The 17225-nt window shown below is 46.0% G+C and overlaps 1 protein-coding gene across 1 annotated transcript in view; it reads left to right on the forward strand.

The window, feature by feature from the left end:
* cecr2 (CECR2 histone acetyl-lysine reader) overlaps positions 1-16970 on the forward strand; it is a 32467-nt gene extending 15497 nt beyond the window's left edge. The window contains exons 3-19 of the mRNA XM_084017833.1: positions 1878-2061; positions 2766-2893; positions 3103-3186; positions 3477-3544; positions 3683-3843; positions 6616-6705; positions 6916-7066; positions 7997-8126; positions 8226-8263; positions 8361-8452; positions 8574-8700; positions 9480-9850; positions 9980-10156; positions 10315-11122; positions 11681-13697; positions 13968-14035; positions 14214-16970. Coding sequence (XP_083873959.1) covers positions 1878-2061; positions 2766-2893; positions 3103-3186; positions 3477-3544; positions 3683-3843; positions 6616-6705; positions 6916-7066; positions 7997-8126; positions 8226-8263; positions 8361-8452; positions 8574-8700; positions 9480-9850; positions 9980-10156; positions 10315-11122; positions 11681-13697; positions 13968-14019 — 4678 coding nt within the window. The 3' untranslated portion in view covers positions 14020-14035; positions 14214-16970. The remainder of the gene's footprint in view (positions 1-1877; positions 2062-2765; positions 2894-3102; positions 3187-3476; positions 3545-3682; positions 3844-6615; positions 6706-6915; positions 7067-7996; positions 8127-8225; positions 8264-8360; positions 8453-8573; positions 8701-9479; positions 9851-9979; positions 10157-10314; positions 11123-11680; positions 13698-13967; positions 14036-14213) is intronic.
* The last annotated feature ends 255 nt before the right edge of the window (positions 16971-17225 follow it).

Raw genomic sequence — 17225 nt, forward strand, 5'->3', positions numbered from 1 at the left:
GCAAGGGAGTATGATACAAGACAATCTGACGTTTTAATTGTGCTTACAGCAGTTGTAAACCTGCACTGGCTTGCAGCTCGAGGTCTTAACCTCGCCAGAACTAGAATAGTGGGGGCATCAACTGCGATTTTTAGAATGAACACACAGTGGAAAATAATCGATGCGTGAAGCTGCCAAAGATAAAAAGCAGTATTTCCTTCTACTTCAAATTAGTCATAGCACCCAAGGGCCTTCAAAGGAAGTCTGAGTCACTGGCACAATGACTCGCTGAGGAGTCAGAATTGACTCACCATATGGCGTAAAGCGCTGTGGTGAAGAAATGTGCTACTACTGCGGCGATATATGATAAAAAAAAGCGTGGCCACTAAAACTCTGTAATCAAATGATGGGAGAAAGTGAGTGTATCGCAGAGGTTTTTATTCAAATCCACGCGTATGTTTAATCTCTCATGGGGCTTCCCCCCTTTTATACACTCCTACTCCTATCATTAGAAAGCAGCATAGTGGTCCCAGTAAAACCGATAAGCAGAGAGGCAGGAATGATCCAGTTTTTCCACCCAGGCAACCGGTAACAGGAGGACAACCTGCTTTATTGGACTGGACAGGCGCTGGCATCCTGGGGGTGGCTGCTCAGCACTAGCCTTTCACAAAGCTGCCCTTTTCATCCGCACGTGTTAAACGCTCTGCCGGAGCGGGGGAAAGAAGGGAGGGAGCCTGATGGGGAGAACGAGGGACAGAAAGTAGAAGAGAGATGGGTTATGGGTGGGGGGGGGGGGGGAGAGCTGCAGCTGTGTGAAAAGTGCACACTGCTCCTTCAAGATAAGCCATTTTTTTCTGTCCCTCTTTCTCCGTGCAGTTGCATAGATGCTCACCCGTGTCCTAAGCCCTTGTTCTGTTCATCTGAGTTGGAACAGAAAGGTACAGATTAATTGGCAAGACTTGAACCAGAACCAACATTTATTTACCGTCTCCGACTCATAGCAGAGATACAGTCCCGTTCAAAGAAACCCTGTCTCAACAACCACAAGGATAGTTTGAACTTTGTTTGTGTCCATTGATTGCATTTATTCATACTGACATATCTCAATGGACCCAATAACAAACTTCTGTCTGGTTTTCTTTTTTATTGTTTGTTATAATATATGTCAAATGCATCTTAATTTGTAGCTCCAACATAATTTTTCTCCTTATAGTTTCACAATCCAGTAAATCCAGTCGGATTAATTACTTAACTAAATGAATTAAATATTCAGGGGTTTAAACAAAGGGAAGCTACAGTATTATTGTTTATTATTGACAAGAAGCTATGATGAATGTTTCAAATGACCTTACAGTAAATAAGTCTACCTAAACGCTACTAATCATCAGTTACGAAACTAAGGAAATAACAATTACCTCTAAACAAAGCCCACGGTAAACCACAACACAGAAGGGCCTTACACTCCTAGTCTGGCTTTACCTGCTCAGCACGACCAACCTGAGATCCTCACAGCAAGCAAGGTGCAGCTCCATCACGACTTTCTATACTAACAATAAAATGGGAGGTCTTAGTTGCATTTCTGCACCACAATGGCTGGTTGTGTTGATTATACAAAGACAAAACAGAAGGATAGATGCTGCCACGTAATGAGCCAACCACCACCACCACAGCTACTAAATATTGTGTTAATATTATGGTACAACAGTCAGTGCAATCAATCTGTAATCAATCTGCTCTACTGGCATGTATGCTGGAATGGAACACATTTTAAAAGATATTATCTGCTCTTGAAAATGTTTCCATTCTGTTGAAAGTTGTGTTTCATGTGGTCTTGAGAAATCTAGCACCTGCCTCTCTTCCTTCCTGTTGCTCATCTCTTCCTCTACTCTCCCCTTTAGCCCAGAGGCATTCAGCAGTTACCTGGACGACATCATCAGCTACCGGTGGGAGCTGGAAGAAGGGAAGCCCAACCCACTCCGAGAAGGTCCCTTCGAGGACCTCCCTCCCCGCACTCAGGTGGAACTGCTGCACCGGCTGTGCGACTACCGTCTGGATGCCGCCGACGTCTTTGACCTGCTGAAGGTAAAACGTCCACAAGGATCAGCTCAAACAATCTGAACGCGTTTGTTTTCACGCATGCGTGGCTTTACTGAGGTTTGAAGGTGTGACAGGATTTGTAATCAAAGACGTGCGGTTGTTTGTGATGTTACAATGGTTCAATGTTTTGCAAAAAAAAAAACAGTGAAGCCATATTAGCAAATGGCTAAACCATAAAAATATGATGTTATGGTTATGGTTAATACATTAAAAAAAGCACCATATATTGTCATTCTTTTAATCATTTGGAGAGTCTAGAGTGCTTAACTGTAATATCTTTATTTACTTTTGCACCTATATTTGTAGCAGAATTCAGTCTAACTGAATTTACAGGAAGTAATGTCATTCTGTATTACACCTGACAAAGATAACAGCAGCTCAGCTCATATCCTGGAATTAACTTCGGTGCTAACTAATAAAAACCTGACAGTTTTACCTCCACCCTGACTGTCGGTTTATAATTTTCCTGCAACATATTTTACAGTTTTCTCATGAGATAAGATTTTTTTCAAAAATAATTCATCAGATGAGATTTATGAATGCACTCAGAAAGATACAGAAAGTGCTTCATGATTCACCGCCGTGTAGGTAGTGATGACATCACCCGCTAATGACTGATGATGATTTAAAAAACGCATTCCTACACATGATTTAAGAAATGTAATGTGTCCACCCCAACCCCCCATCAGGGACTGGATGCAGACAGCCTGAGAGTGGAACCGCTGGGGCAGGATGGAGATGGAGCCCTCTACTGGTACTTCTACGGCACTCGCATGTACAAAGAAGAGCCGGTCAAGAGGAAAGCGGAGAAGATCAGGTAAATATCACTGGTCATTGTGTATCAGATTCCTCTGTCCATTGGATGGATCTGTACTGGTCATGTTTTCGGCGGTTACCTAAAGTGTATAATTGCAGTCGTAGTTTGACCCTCATTTACAGGCATTATAGAGGTCTCACATTGCTAATTACCCTGGTTAAAAAGCTATAATTACAAAGACTTCTGCACTGCTTTGTGTTGTTTTTCAGTGAAAGCAGTGAGCTGACATTACCAGAGAAAAAGAAAAGGGGAAGACCACCAAAGAAGATTAAACTGGAAGAGCCTCAGCTGAGGTGAGAAACAACTGTTTGTTATCAGCGTCAACAGCTTATAGCAGAGAAATGCTCACATGTGCAGTTATGTAAAAAAATAAATAAATAAATATGGCATTTAATTGTCGGAGCAGATGCCGTGGCTGTTTGCCATGTGGTCTTTGTGTGCATGGATAATAGTCAGGATTTGAATAATCACGGCTCTAGAAATGATGCATCATGTAGTTTTTGAAGACTTGTGTTTTCATTCCTTCTGTTTGTTTTATGTCTATTATTCCTCTAATGTTTTTTTTTTTTTTTTTTTTTTCCAGTGAGGTGGAAAGTGAAGTGACGGAAGCAAAGACAGAAAATGTGGTGGAAGATCTCTGCACTAGCAAAGGTGAAAGGATCTCATGGAAATAAGCAATTTCAAGTTAATGTTGACTACTTCTATATTTATACATATCTATAAACATATAGATTCTATACATTTCCCTCAAATCAATAAGCCCGTGTCTCTCTTCTTTGCTTCTACCAGGCCGTAAGCGAGGCGCTTGGTCCCTCGTGTGTGATACGGAGGTGCAGTGGCTCACTCTGGTAGAAAGCATCAAGGACAAAACCTCCCCTCAGGACCGCCACCTCTACCGTGTCATCAGCCAGAACTTCCTGCCTGAGATAAGCAGCATGATTGAGCACAAGGTCAGACACCAAAAAGACTGCTACTATTAGTCCTCATTACAGGAGCACATCATGTCTTCTTTGAGATAGTTTGTCAGCTATTACCTGGAGCAATATGAACGATTACCAGCTTCTACCAATGTGCCAGTGTTACCATCTAAAAACGCATCTTTAATTTTTGCTTCCTTTACTCCTAAATCTGGCTGATTTGTTTTGCATTACAGTACTTAATCTAAACAATTCTGTCTCAATTCAAGGTCTCCTTTAAAGTCTGGATGCTTATGATAATATGGGTTAAAATCCTGAGTACTTCCTTATTGTTAAATCCAATTACCAAGTATAATTGGATTAGGTTATCCACAACGGGCATAATACATGGCAAGCAGCGGCGTCAGTGGTGTGATGAGGTTGATCTAACCTTGCAAAGTGGAGCGATGCCATTCCTTGCCAAAACTCATGTCTTTAATCTCAGAGCATCTGAGCCTTTTCTCCAAAGGTTTTGCCTTAAATCTCGGAAAATCTTAAAAAAGATTGAGCAATCTTCTGCTCAGATGCTTTCATGTCCCAACACAGATCGCTTTCCTCCTCCCCAGGAGTTTCATTCATGATCCTGGGTACTTTAGCTGGGCCAGCTGTAGGAGAGGTGAAGTGAAGGAAAGCCAGTCCGTGCTTGCCTTTTAATTCTGCACACCGGCTTGGTAATGATGTTTGCCCTAGGCCTGACAGTGGAAAACTTGAGCTCTCATGCTCGTTTGGTACAATGAGGGCCTAAATTCTGTCGGGATGTGCTTTGGGCTTGGCTATACCACAGGTCATGCTCATTTGTCAAGCAAACATTAGTCAAAGACGACACTACACGCGTTTCTCTTCCAACTCAGTATCACTTCATCAATTTCACTGGATGCTACAGCTAGTCAAACCCAAAGTAGGTTTTTATCCTACCTGTTTGTATAAAGATGGTGGTTCGGCCTTTTCCACTCCTATTCATATACAACCAGCACTGTTGACTGTTGCTATAGAAACGCCGTAGTCTTTCTCCATCATCATCAGCAGTGGAGTAAAGAATCCTGCTGGCACTTTGATGTTGGCCGAGTGGTCCATCACTCCTCACGGACAGTCAGTGGTAATGTAGTCTTTCGTTGACTGTATACTCAGCTGTACACACACATTATATGTATTTGAAAGGACTCTCTGTATGATTTAGATGTTGTTTTTGGTGTGGGTTGGTCAGTAGAGAAGCATCTTAGAGTCTTTTTGTGTTTAATCTGCATACATGTACAGCATGTTGGACTTAAAGACACAGAGTTTCCATCAGACTTGATCAGAAAATTGATGAATTATACTATACTCAAAGTCTCAGTTAAAGGGAAGTGCATTCCCTTGATGTTCTTATGTGCAAATTCCGCCAATGTCACACAGCAGGAGATTACATTAAAAGATTGTGCGTTTGAATTAAATTTAAATCGCGTCACCATGTTTCTGCACAGCGGGTGTCCTTGATTTGCTGCTTCGGGCCAAATGTATATTCAACGTGTGTGTGTGTGTGTGTGTGTGTGCCCCTTGAATCCATCCCTCCGCTTGTCACGGGCTGCTGTCGCTAGCCATTTCGTGGGGCAGTGACAGCAGGTGGGGAGCTCATCTCGAGGCAGGATGGAGCCTCTTGAATGACAGCTCTGCTGCGCAGGGTTCTCTCGACCTCTCTTAGTGTCGACACCAGAGGCACTCTGTCTTGTGTGTCTTAGGTGGAGGTGGGATTTAGTGCTGCTGGTAATGTCGGGAGGAATCGAGGAGGCCCCGGGATATGTCAGTGCTTCACACGAAGACGAGGCAGAGACGGAGTGGGGACAGAAGCGTTGTGGAGGGCACTATAGATCAGATCATGAACTTCGTGTCCTTTTTTTCCCCTCTTTCTCTTTTCTCTCGGTTTCTCCTCTTTTGCCTTCCACTTCCCAACTACATCGTCCTTCTTTTCCTCCACACCTGCACACATACACTGGCTTCATACATCTACAACTGCATTTTTAGGCCTCCCATGATTGTTAATGGATGACCAGAAGCCCGACTGGGACACCTCTCAGTGCTGTTGGCTGCCCCGGGCTGACAGTTATTCACAGTCCATCTTCCCTGATGAACTCTGACATGAGCTGCAGAGTCCCTGATAAAGACGGGCTTTCAAGGGATCTGCTTAGAGCTCTCTGTTGGCCGGTGTCTCTCTCTGCCTTCCTGTGTGCAATATCCGGCTCGCTGATATGTCAGTGAAACGTGGAATTGGAGACTGTGTTTTCAAGACGCATAGTGAAGGATGGAAAAATATTCTGCTCAAAAGCTTCAGGCCTGGTGATGTATCACTGCGTAGTGTATTTGTCCCTAAGCTAGGCTGTCACCCCCAGGAATGGTGGGGGGATGCAGGTAGCAGAACGCAGAGGGTGAGTTGGGGGGGAGGGGAGAGCAGAGCCAGTGACCTCTGAGTACTCATGGTTCCTCCACAACTCCCCAGGGCCTGGCTTGTGTGCTGCAATGTGTCTTTCTGTGTCAAAGAAAGACTCAATCAGTAAATTGTTGACCATATAAATTGCAGGCACATCCACACATGTCGTTCAGAAATAAAAAAAAATTGGAATGATGGATCATGAGCATGATTTAAAAAAAAAAAAAAAGCAGTTAGTCACGTTACTGTGCTGTTATTTGGCAGTGATCGTCCAGGTTTAAGCTTTTGTTTATATTTTGATTTTGGATATCACCTTTTTAAGGAATCAGAACTGATCTTCATCTCTCTCCTTTTTCTTTCTTCAGGAGCGGGAGCAGAAACAGAAGCTACTGGACCCAACCCCAGTCCGCATATCACACCGGTTCTCTGAAAAACACATAAACCAAGAGGAGGAGGTGTGTGTTTGTGTATTTTTTATTTATTGTTGATAAAATGGTAGACTGCAGGTATAAGGAGCTCAACAGGTTCACCGTGGTGTTTGTTTAGCATCTTTGGGCGTGCCAGTCGGTGAGGATGCTTCTGTATAGATATACACATCAAGGTTCCACCTATACATCACAAGCTGTTTTTCCCATGAGTACCCTAACTTATGTGTATGTATTCAGGACAATGTGAAGGCCGTTGCAGAGGAGGAGAAGAAGAAAGATGAAGAGCTGGACAGGCAGGTCCTGCTGGCTGAGCAGCGACGAGAAGAGGAAAGGCTTCAGCAGGAAGAACAACAGAGAGAAAAGATGGAAAAGATCAAAGCTGTGGAGGGTAAGATGGATGGAACCCTAAAGATGTACAACTTCTGTTTGTGCAAAAACTACCTTTTTATTTTTAGATCTAAATAATATCCCTGAGGTGCTGCAGCGAGACCAAATAACTATGAACCTGCTAATATATTCAGATGGGTTACAAAATAAAAAATGAAACTTGGTGCCAAAATTCAAATATCAAAGGCGAATCAATAATTTCACATTCTTTCGTCAGCGACCTGTCAGCAGCAGGTAGGGGGGCTTTGGCACTCTTCTTACAACTCTGGGATCAAGGGCAGAATGGATTGTGAAGGGCACCCCACCCACGGACTTTCACATCTCCATCGCTGTGGTTTGGCTCGTAGCGGCTCAGAAATCTGCAGTAGCGTAGCAGCACTCAAAGCCTTGTGATTTATGTATAGTACACAGTAACTGTGAGAGGGAATGTTCAGTGCCTTTAATCACAGGATCACCCCCACTCTGATGTCATCTGTCAAGGGTTAATGAACTGCTGATTGTGCTCCAGTGAAGGAGCCTCATTAATGTATTATAGATGAACAGCAGGACCCTGCCAGCTCTCTGTGCAGCTTGCATACGTGGAGTCCTCCCTCAAACCTCTTTTAATTCACGCCGCGGCCCTCTCATGTTAAAAGATAAAGCAGAGATGCATGCGCACTCTGTCGGCTCTGTCCGGCGCTTTTGATCAGCTGGGGCCTGAGAAAAGACGGCTGACGAAACGCTCTCTTTCTACTCGTCCGAGATGCCGCCGTCTCTGATTGGCGAGGCCTGGTTGCGGTTGACTCTCCTGTCCGCCTCAATGGATGCAAGCGCAATTTAAACTGTAACTCAAGAGCCTGAAAAATCAATTAAAACGCGGTTTGCCTGCAGCCTCCCGAGACTTTTTATTCTTTGTGTTTCTAATTGCCCCCTGTGTTCGTCCCTCTCTCAGAGCGAGCAAAGAGGCGGAAGATGCGCGAGGAAAGGGCCTGGCTACTGTCTCAAGGAAAAGTCCTGCCACCTGAGCTCCTCAATCTGGAGCCATCTTCTCCTGTCCACCGAACACGCAGGAATAAAGCATTGTAAGAGGCTTTGTGTGTCTGACACCAGATTTCACCTTCTGCTTCTGTATGATTGATTGGGTTGATTATTTGTAACACAATGCGTGTTTGACATTTCAGCTATGAAATTGATGACGACTACACTGCTCTCTACAAAGGTATGCATACTGAGCAGTTCCTTAAGGCTGTTGCTCTATCGCAGTCCGCATTCACATTTGTTCAGACGTCTGATCTAATCGAGTCTCCCTTCTACAGTGCTTGAGGTCTTGAAGGCTCATAAAGATGCTTGGCCTTTCTTGGAGCCTGTGGATGATTCCTATGCCCCCAAATACCATGAGCTCATCCAGGTACTAAATACAAGACGATGGTAGCTGGCATGTTACAGTAGTTTGTGTCATTGTGTTTGTATGAATATTGTATTGAGGTTTTTTTTTATTTGCTTCAACTTAATTGTTCCGATCCCCTCAGACTCCCATGGACCTGTCCACCATTGAAAAGAAGCTCAACGATGGAGATTATGTCGCTAAGGAGGAGTTTGTTGCCGACGTGAAGCTCATGTTTGAGAACTGCATAGAGTACAATGGAGAAGACAGTGGTAAATGAACACAACTGCACAAACACAATCAAGCCCCGGGCTCAAATGTCCCGCTTCCTCCATTAACAATTTGGCAGCAAATATTAACGCATCAAACGCTGTTTCGGTTGGTGTGTGTTTGTGAGAAAGAAATGCATGTATGAATTTTTGGGGTGAGAGTCAAGGGGTTAGAGTGGGAGAGAGGGCAAAAGAAAGGGGGCCGGACTTAGTGCTGTGTTGGGGCCGGGGCCAGGGCAGCCTTGACAGTGATTAATGAGGAGTGATTGAGCTGTGCTCCAGTGCTCAGGGGGATCTGAGCCCTGCAGTGCCAGAGAAACATTCCAGCCCATAAGCCCCCTGTCTGGAGCCATCCATCCAACTGAATACCCTCCCCAGGGACAGGGGGAGGAGAGTGGTATGGGGGCCTGGGGTGGAGGAGGAGGAGGAAGGGGTTGGAGGAGTAGGGGTCAACCTACGCCCTCTGACCTGGTCAGTTGACCAGCACTGGGCCGAGAACAGAGGAGCAAGTGTGTGTCTATGGCTACATGGCATGCATTTTGAGTCTTTAGTGTTTGAGTGTTAGGGAGTGACTGAGAGATGGAGTGAGCTATTGTTTGTGGAAGAGTGTGTGTGGCATGTGAAGGGGAGGGGGAGACTTGCAAGCTATTGTAAGTGTATATGAGTGGGTGTGCTACAGGTATGCGTCTTCACGTGTGTGGTTGTGTTCATCGGAGTGCAGGGCATGCTGTTAAAGCATTTTTCATTATAGGAGCTTATCTATTATCTATGCCTTTCCCCAGAGTACACCATCATGGCCGAGTCTCTAGAGCGGTGTTTCAGCCGGGCCCTGCTGAAACACTTCCCGTCAGAGGATGGCGACACGGACGAGGAGTTCCACATCAGCAGTGAGGACAAGGAGCGCAAGGACAAAAAGCGCAATCGTGGCAGCAGTAGACATTTGGGACCCGAAAGTCTGATCAAAGCCACCGAGCAAGTCCAACGTAAGCGATACTCCCAAGGGGGCAAGGGCAGCTCGCTCCCAGAGGAAGAGAACGGCAAACCAACCCGACCGCCTCATCCCCTTCACTGGGCCAACGGCCCCCCTCACCTGCATCCAAGTCAGCAGCACATGCATGAAGACATCAGGGGCATGTACCACCCAGGGCAACAGGTACGCTCCTTTTCTATGCACTTCATTCGTCACCTATCCTACACGATACACCCTTATCTTTTTGTTCTCTTGATTTATGTCATGTAGTAGAATACATTCAATAGTGAATTCTCTCTGTTGTTTTACCAGCTCCATCGTCCATCTGGTCCTCACGGTCCTCACGGTCCCCACGGTCCCCATGGTCCTCATGGCTCACACATGTATGGTCAAAGAATGGCCATGGATCCCTGCTTCTCTTACCCAGCTCACATTCCCAGGCATGGAGACCCCAGTTTGAACCGCTTGCCCCACAACTTCAACATGCAGGTATACAGACCCAATTAACACATTTCTAAACTTTAATCATAACAAAAGTACCCGTTTTGTACAGAACAACTACCTTATTCTCTATGTGGTCTAGTTCTTGCTGGTCAAACAGACTGATGTGTCAGTTATACTGAGCAAAAACCTCCTTTTTCTCCCAGCATCGCATTGTTGAAGGACGTCACATGGGACCTAGGTATCCAATGGTCCAAGATCCTAACCAGCAGCAGCCTCCGCACCAGCAGCAGCAGCACCCCTACATGGGTCCGACTCACGGCCCGTCTTTGGGCCCCCGTCCTGTGGGCCTCCAGCCTGGCCCTCCTCCTGAAGCCAGCATGTATCCCTCCCACCACCGTCCAGAGGGCCACACCATGCCCCCCATGGGCAACAGATTCCCAGGACCAGAGGGACCACCTCAGCACAACTACCCAGGCATGAGGCCTCCTGGTATGGGCCTCTCCAACATGTGGACTGGCATGAATCACCAGGAGAGACTTAATGGGATGCGCATGCAAGATCCCAACATGGCGAACCAGCGCAACTTTAGTTATGGTGGAGTCCCCCCACCGGTGGGGCATAAACCGTGGCCGGAAGCTGCAGGATACCCCCACCCTCCTCCCAATGCCCAGTATCAAATGTCTGCAGCGGTCAGCTCCCCAGGGCCCATGTCCTCACACCCCCCCGTTCCCCACCCAGACTCCTCTGGCAGGACCCGCTTGGCTTCCATGCTGGAAAGTCCAGAGATGCTGGCCCTGCAGCAGCTGTCAGCCTCTTCTGGACCCCCTGCTGGTGCCCCTCATCAGCACATGGGCAACTTTCAGCAGCCTGGGCCCCCATCAGGAATTGGCAGCATCCCAGCTCACCCCTCTCAGCGGCCTCCCCCTGCCCCTGAGGTTCAGCTGCTGCGTCCTGTTAGAGACAATGAGCCAGACAGCCAGCCTTCTCAACAGACAGACATGCAGCCCAAAGGTAGGCCTGACCTTCTCTCTCAGTGCTTCACCAGCCGTCTTCTGCATGATAGAGTCTAACCTTTCTTACAAGAACAATTTTTAGAATACATTTAGAATCGGCCCCCACCCTTGTCCTTCACTGTGTGATGATTTTTTGCAATTTGATTCTAATTATTTCTCACAGTAAGTGGCAAATTGATTTTCATCGTTTTTATTGAAATTTCTTGCCGCTTGCTTTGAGGGTACAAAATAGATGTTGTCGGTTGAGCTTCACAAGCATGCTTACAATACGTTTGAATTCTCATTTTGAAGGACTGGAGCAGGACATGGGAACATTTCTAATTTGCTGGTTTTGAATTGTTCATTTGACGGGTTTGCATAGAAAATATAAAGTGACACAAACCCTGTCCTTGTGATGTTTTTTTTTTCCATATTCTTTGACATAATACACAGAATAATGTAATTGTATTGACTTTAAATCTGTTCTTGTAATACTAGTTAATTAATGTTCAATGACAACCGCTCTCCATACCTCTTCCTGTGCTAACTTCCCTTTCATTATTCTGTATGTTAACAGGCTCAACATCAGAGAAAACCATAGTTGCCAGCAACTTTTCCGATGACGCTTCATCTCACCAAATCACCGTTGCAATTAACCACGAGCACCCGTCCATCCGTAGCCCCACAGAACACTTCACTGGACCAGCAGAGGGGATGCAGAGCCCCCCCGCCTGTAACTCAGGCAGATCACAGGAGAATCCGTCGGGACCAGAGAGCCACAAGCAGGAAGGAGACGGCCAGAGACAATCTCCCAGCCACTGTCCCACTCAACACACTCATACCACTACCGTTTCATCCCATCTCAACCCAAGCAACCGCAGCTCCACTGACCCCAGCCACCCTCAGCATGCACAGAACAGTCCACGGCTAAAAGCTCACAGCCCCACACTTCATCATCAGAACGCAACGCCACTGCACATCGCAGCACTTCAGAATTCCCCTCGACAAACATCACACACGCAGGATGCACACCAGCAAAGTCACAACGGTGAAAAGCAGCAGGTGAGCGGGAGTACGCCTCCCCAAGGCCACCCCCAGACCTCTCCCCAGCAGACGTCCCAGAGCACACAACACCACAATCCTCCGCTCCCCCCGGATCACGTCCCCCAAAACGTCTCTCCGCAACGTCCTGCACAGAGCAGCCCCATGCATGGGATGCCACAGAGTGCCACACAAGGAGACCAGCCTGGACCCCCGCAGCCAGTTCCTCTCACCTCTTTACCACCCAGTCATCCCGCCCCACTATTACCTTCCCAGCCTAGCCCAGCAGACCATGGAAATCAAAGACCTAGTGAGCCTACGAGTAGGCCGGACACAGACGGCACTGCCGTTCCTGCACAGCACATGATGAAACCTGGACCTCCAAATGGTATTCATAAACACCAGGCTTTCAGCCCCAATCAGCATCAAATCCAGCTGGTGTGTAGTAACCCGGGTATGCCGGCTCAGAGAGGGCCAGCACCTGCTCACAATCCAGCCATGCCTCCTCACTCCCACTCCCAAGACCAGGTGAATGGAGCCATGGGTCCACATGGCATGGGGAACCATCCGCATTCACACTACAGCCAGACAAACATGTCCAGGCACCTGCCCACTTCCGCTCACCACCCGTATCACAACCAGGCCGTTAACCCCCTCCACAATCCCGCACAGCACCCAGCGTACCACCAGCAGGGAGGGAACGCCTACTCCTACCACATGCCAGGCCAACAGCACCCACAGGCCCACCCCAACATGTACCCACCTCATCAGTACCAGCAGCAACATTACTTCCCACAGCCCCATCCCCAAGTTCAGACCCATAACCAGACCAACAGCCGAGGGAGTTATCCTGCAGACGACTGGCATCGGTCTCATTATCAGTCCCGCCAACCGATGCCGCCCAGTGCCTACCTACCTGTAGCCAGTGCCAGAGGCAACGGTCAGTTGAAGGAGAGCAGTATGTCGCCACTGGGGTCTGAAGACTCCAGCGGTGCTGGTTTGGTGTCTCCTGGACCTGTGCCTGAAGTTGTGCTACGCCCCGGAGGCCCAGAGGAGAGGAAGGGTGAAAGCAGGGAGCAGGCCAGTGGATGCAGCCCAACGAAGCAGGGTCACACGGAGAGCTCAGAGCGACCTGAAAGCCCTAAAGAGATCCTGGACCTCGACAGCCATAATGCTGCTGCCCGCCGCCGTAGCACTCAGCAGCACCACCCTGCCTCTGCTGCACACATGCTGTCGGGCTTCATGTACGACCCTCGGTCCATGCACCCTGGGATGCAGCGGGGTGGCATTCCTCCGCCCCACATGATGTTTCAGACTCGCGGAAACGGCAACAGAGCTCCTTACCCTGGCCAGCCATACCCAGATCCCGGACGCTATGCCACCCAAAGACCTCACCCACACCTGATGGAGGCTCTGCAGCGGCCCCAGCAGCTGCCTTACTCTCCGGGTCAGACCCGCATGGCCTTGTACAGAAACCCCCAGCCTGCAGGGCACTTCCAGGGCATGATGATCCAGCAGAGAGGCCTGGCACCAGAACACTTCCTACACCCAGGGTAAATGAGTATTATACTCGTGTGTAGCCTTATAGTTTGGAGTACTTTTCATGTTTCTATGAGCTATACTCCTTTTATACACTTCTTCAGTTTTTTCTTCAACCCATATAGTGTTGATGTGATTAGTCTGTTACTTAACAGGAGCTTAATCAACAGTACGTTTGGTACCTGGATTATAATTATATCAAGCAAAATGGTAAACATTGCATTGAACTAACCTATACTGTGTACTGTGTTGATAATTTCTTTTTTTTACTTGTTTGATCACAGCCAACAGAGGATGGCTGCTCCAGGTGGCACTAGCAGTAAACAAGGAGTGTGACAAGAACCATATCACAGTGAGTAAGAAGTGTTAACATCACACTATATATTATAACGTTGTCTAACAGCTTCTAACAAATTCCTATCAGCCTTCCTTAAATATTGATTTACAGCGAAAGAGCACAGAAATGATATCATGATGCTGTCAAGCTATGATTGTGTTGTCCGTAGTCCTAAATGTCCGTCTCCTTTCAGGCATGTTATTATCATAAACATCTGGACACGGCCGTGAGCCAAAAGGAAGAATACGTGGTTAAGCAGAATGAGACTGTCGATGGAAAACTTTGCTCATCTCTTACTGATTTTCTTACACTGGACAAGAACCGTTGGCTCTGTTTTTCCCACCACTGAACTTGAAGATCCAACCAGGCAGCTCATTTTGCCGAGATGATAATAATAATGTGAATATCCTTGAGCCCTGGAGAACAAATCTCTCTTTTTCTTTTTTTTTTCCTTTCACGTGGAGCTCTGTGGAACTGGCTAGGATTCACCGACTTGCTCAAAGTCACTACACCACAATGTTTGTTGTTTCCCAACATGAGCGTTCAAACGAGGATGCTCATCAGAAGGGGGCAGCCTTTTTTTTTAACCACCAGGCCAACCTGCCCAACACAGAGGACCCTGCCTTCATGGCCACTGGACAGCCCTCTCCTCTTTGAGCATTGGACATATGAATTGACTAAAGGACACTGAAAGCAGCCTGCCTATCTTTTCCACTGGCTGTAAGTGCTGGAATGAGCTGTTAATCTACTGACAGAACTGAGGAGGACTGTGATGGAGATGAGAGAGACTGTTGTCCTTACTGCTTATTTCTGTTCCGACCCTATCTTTAAACTCAGGTGTAGAAAAGGAGGTACTATGAGACTGTCACCCTAACCCAGTCAACTCACAGGCCCCTTTGCAATTGCCTTGATTTCCTTTGTGAATGTATGAGTGAATGTGTAGCTAACACGGTGTGTACAGCAGATTAGCTGCACGCGAAAAGACACAAACACTGATCCTCCATCCTAAACCGTCCTGAAGAAGAACCAGCTACTGTCCGTATCCACCCCAACTCGAACAGTGTTTCTCTAGTTATGGAGTAAACCGTATATTTATATGCATCTTTCAAAGCTGCCTTCATTATCAAGAATGTCTTTCGACGAGCAGAGAGGGACAGGCAAAGACGCCGCAATTTGTATCCGACTTTACCTAACTCTGCTATGCACTATGGGTTTGGTTAGTCTAGACATCCTGGAATTTAGTGGCCTTGGATAGTCTTATATTCACTCAAACACATATATGTATGGAAATATATCCTTATCTCTCATCCCAGATTGGGGAAATACTAGAATGACATGTCCTGCTAGTTTGGTGAATGCACATACACGGAACAAACGCATACACATCAAATCCTGCTGTTTCTTTTTTTAAATGTTTTTATTGTGAAATTAGTTGCATTCCACCTGAAAGTGTGAACATTCACACGGCGCTGCCCTTTGCATTGTTTCTTTGAGCGCTTCCTCTTCCCCATTTCAATACTAAACGTATCCTCAGGGTGTACAGTTTCTATATACGGGTATTTTTCTGCATTATTTGAAGGAGGAGCAGCTAAAGGAAAATGAAACTGCAACTGTGGCAAATCAAACCACCTCACCACCTGTCTTTTTTTATTTTGAGTTTTCATCAAAGTTGATTTTACGTGAGATGAATCAAATTTGAGTTATTCCTGTTGATCTGATATCATATTGTCAGTCATTACAATGAATTTCTTCTGACACATTTTTAAGACCAATATCTTTATGATAACTGATGTTGACTGTGGAGGCTTCGACCTGCATCCCCATCATATCCATGTTGCACCTGTGAACCCCGAATCTACCTCATCTAGCCGGTCAGTGGCATCTACTGAGTCCCTCCTCTCCTTTCCTGCTCTGCCAGACTCCTGCGCGTCGGCGCCAGCTGATGGATTTTAAGCGCCACTTCTAGTTTGTAGGCTTACAGAACCGACACTGAAACGGCCTCACAATACATGACGATCTCTGCATCCATGAAAGTCGACGCTATCTTTTTAACGGGACAGCACTTTCATTCAGTTTTCAAATCGACTACGATGGACAATATTGACATCACGTGTCTGTAAATCGGTCTCTAGATGTACAGTTTGCATGCCTTGCTGCCTAAAGGTCGTTGAAACTAGACAAAGTAGGCAGTATTCCAGTCTAGGGTCTGTAATAGACTGCATAGAGTTCAGCAGCGTTATGGGTTGTTCCTTAGTAATAGGTACCTAAGGCATTGTAAGGAAACATTTTAGGGAGGATGATGGAATAGGAAAATGCTAGAAGCTGTGAGACAATTTTCTAAATGTGTCTCAGAAGACTTGCTATTTTGGTAAAATAGGGAATTATCTCAATATTTAGTGGGCCTAACAGGGCCACTTTGGAGGTAGCGTGCTGTCTAATATATGAAGGACAGTGTTGATTTTAAAGGTGTCAGGTTGTAAAACTGTCTTATGCTGTACAGATGTCTGTCTGTCTGTGTGTGTGTGTATGGGTGTGTGTACGTGTGAGTGTGTGTCTGGTGTGAAGAATCTACACCAGATGATCGGATGTGTGCATTCATCTCTCACTTTTACTCTGCTGTCATCTCTCTGCACTAGTGAAAAACCATTTAGACGTGATTAAATGTGAATCATATTTATTTTTCTCTTTTAAGAATTTTTTTGTACATTTTTTGGACTCGTTTTAATATAAATGTGGTGTATGTTTCCCTTTTTTTTTCTCAGATGTTTTTTTGTTGTTTTTGAGCAGTTGTCTTTTACCTCAGTAGCATGGTGGAGTTGGAAAAAAAAGACCTGTGCGTTTAATTTCCAAGTGACGTCTACAAGTTCTTATCTGACTGAGATAGATTATTTTGGAAATGGAATGGAGTATTTTCTATACTGTACATTTCTTAGAAATAAATCACTTTTCTCAAAAACAAGAGTCGGTGTATCATTGTCAATTAAAAATAATAATTCCTTACTAGTCACAGCAACAGATCAGTGAAAAAAATAGACAGAAAATTAAGGCTGTGTCTCTGTGTATATAATGTGTTATAGAAACTAAAAGGCCTAAAGTAATGAAATGCAAACAGACAAAACAAGAGGGCCAATGCAAGACAATGCATTAATCTATTGGAGCGCCTCACGCCATCGCCTTCAATTAGTGCTTATCCTCTTGACAAACA

The sequence above is a fragment of the Eutrigla gurnardus genome (genome assembly GCF_963514095.1).
Source record: "Eutrigla gurnardus genome assembly, chromosome: 9".
Classification (NCBI taxonomy): domain Eukaryota; kingdom Metazoa; phylum Chordata; class Actinopteri; order Perciformes; family Triglidae; genus Eutrigla; species Eutrigla gurnardus.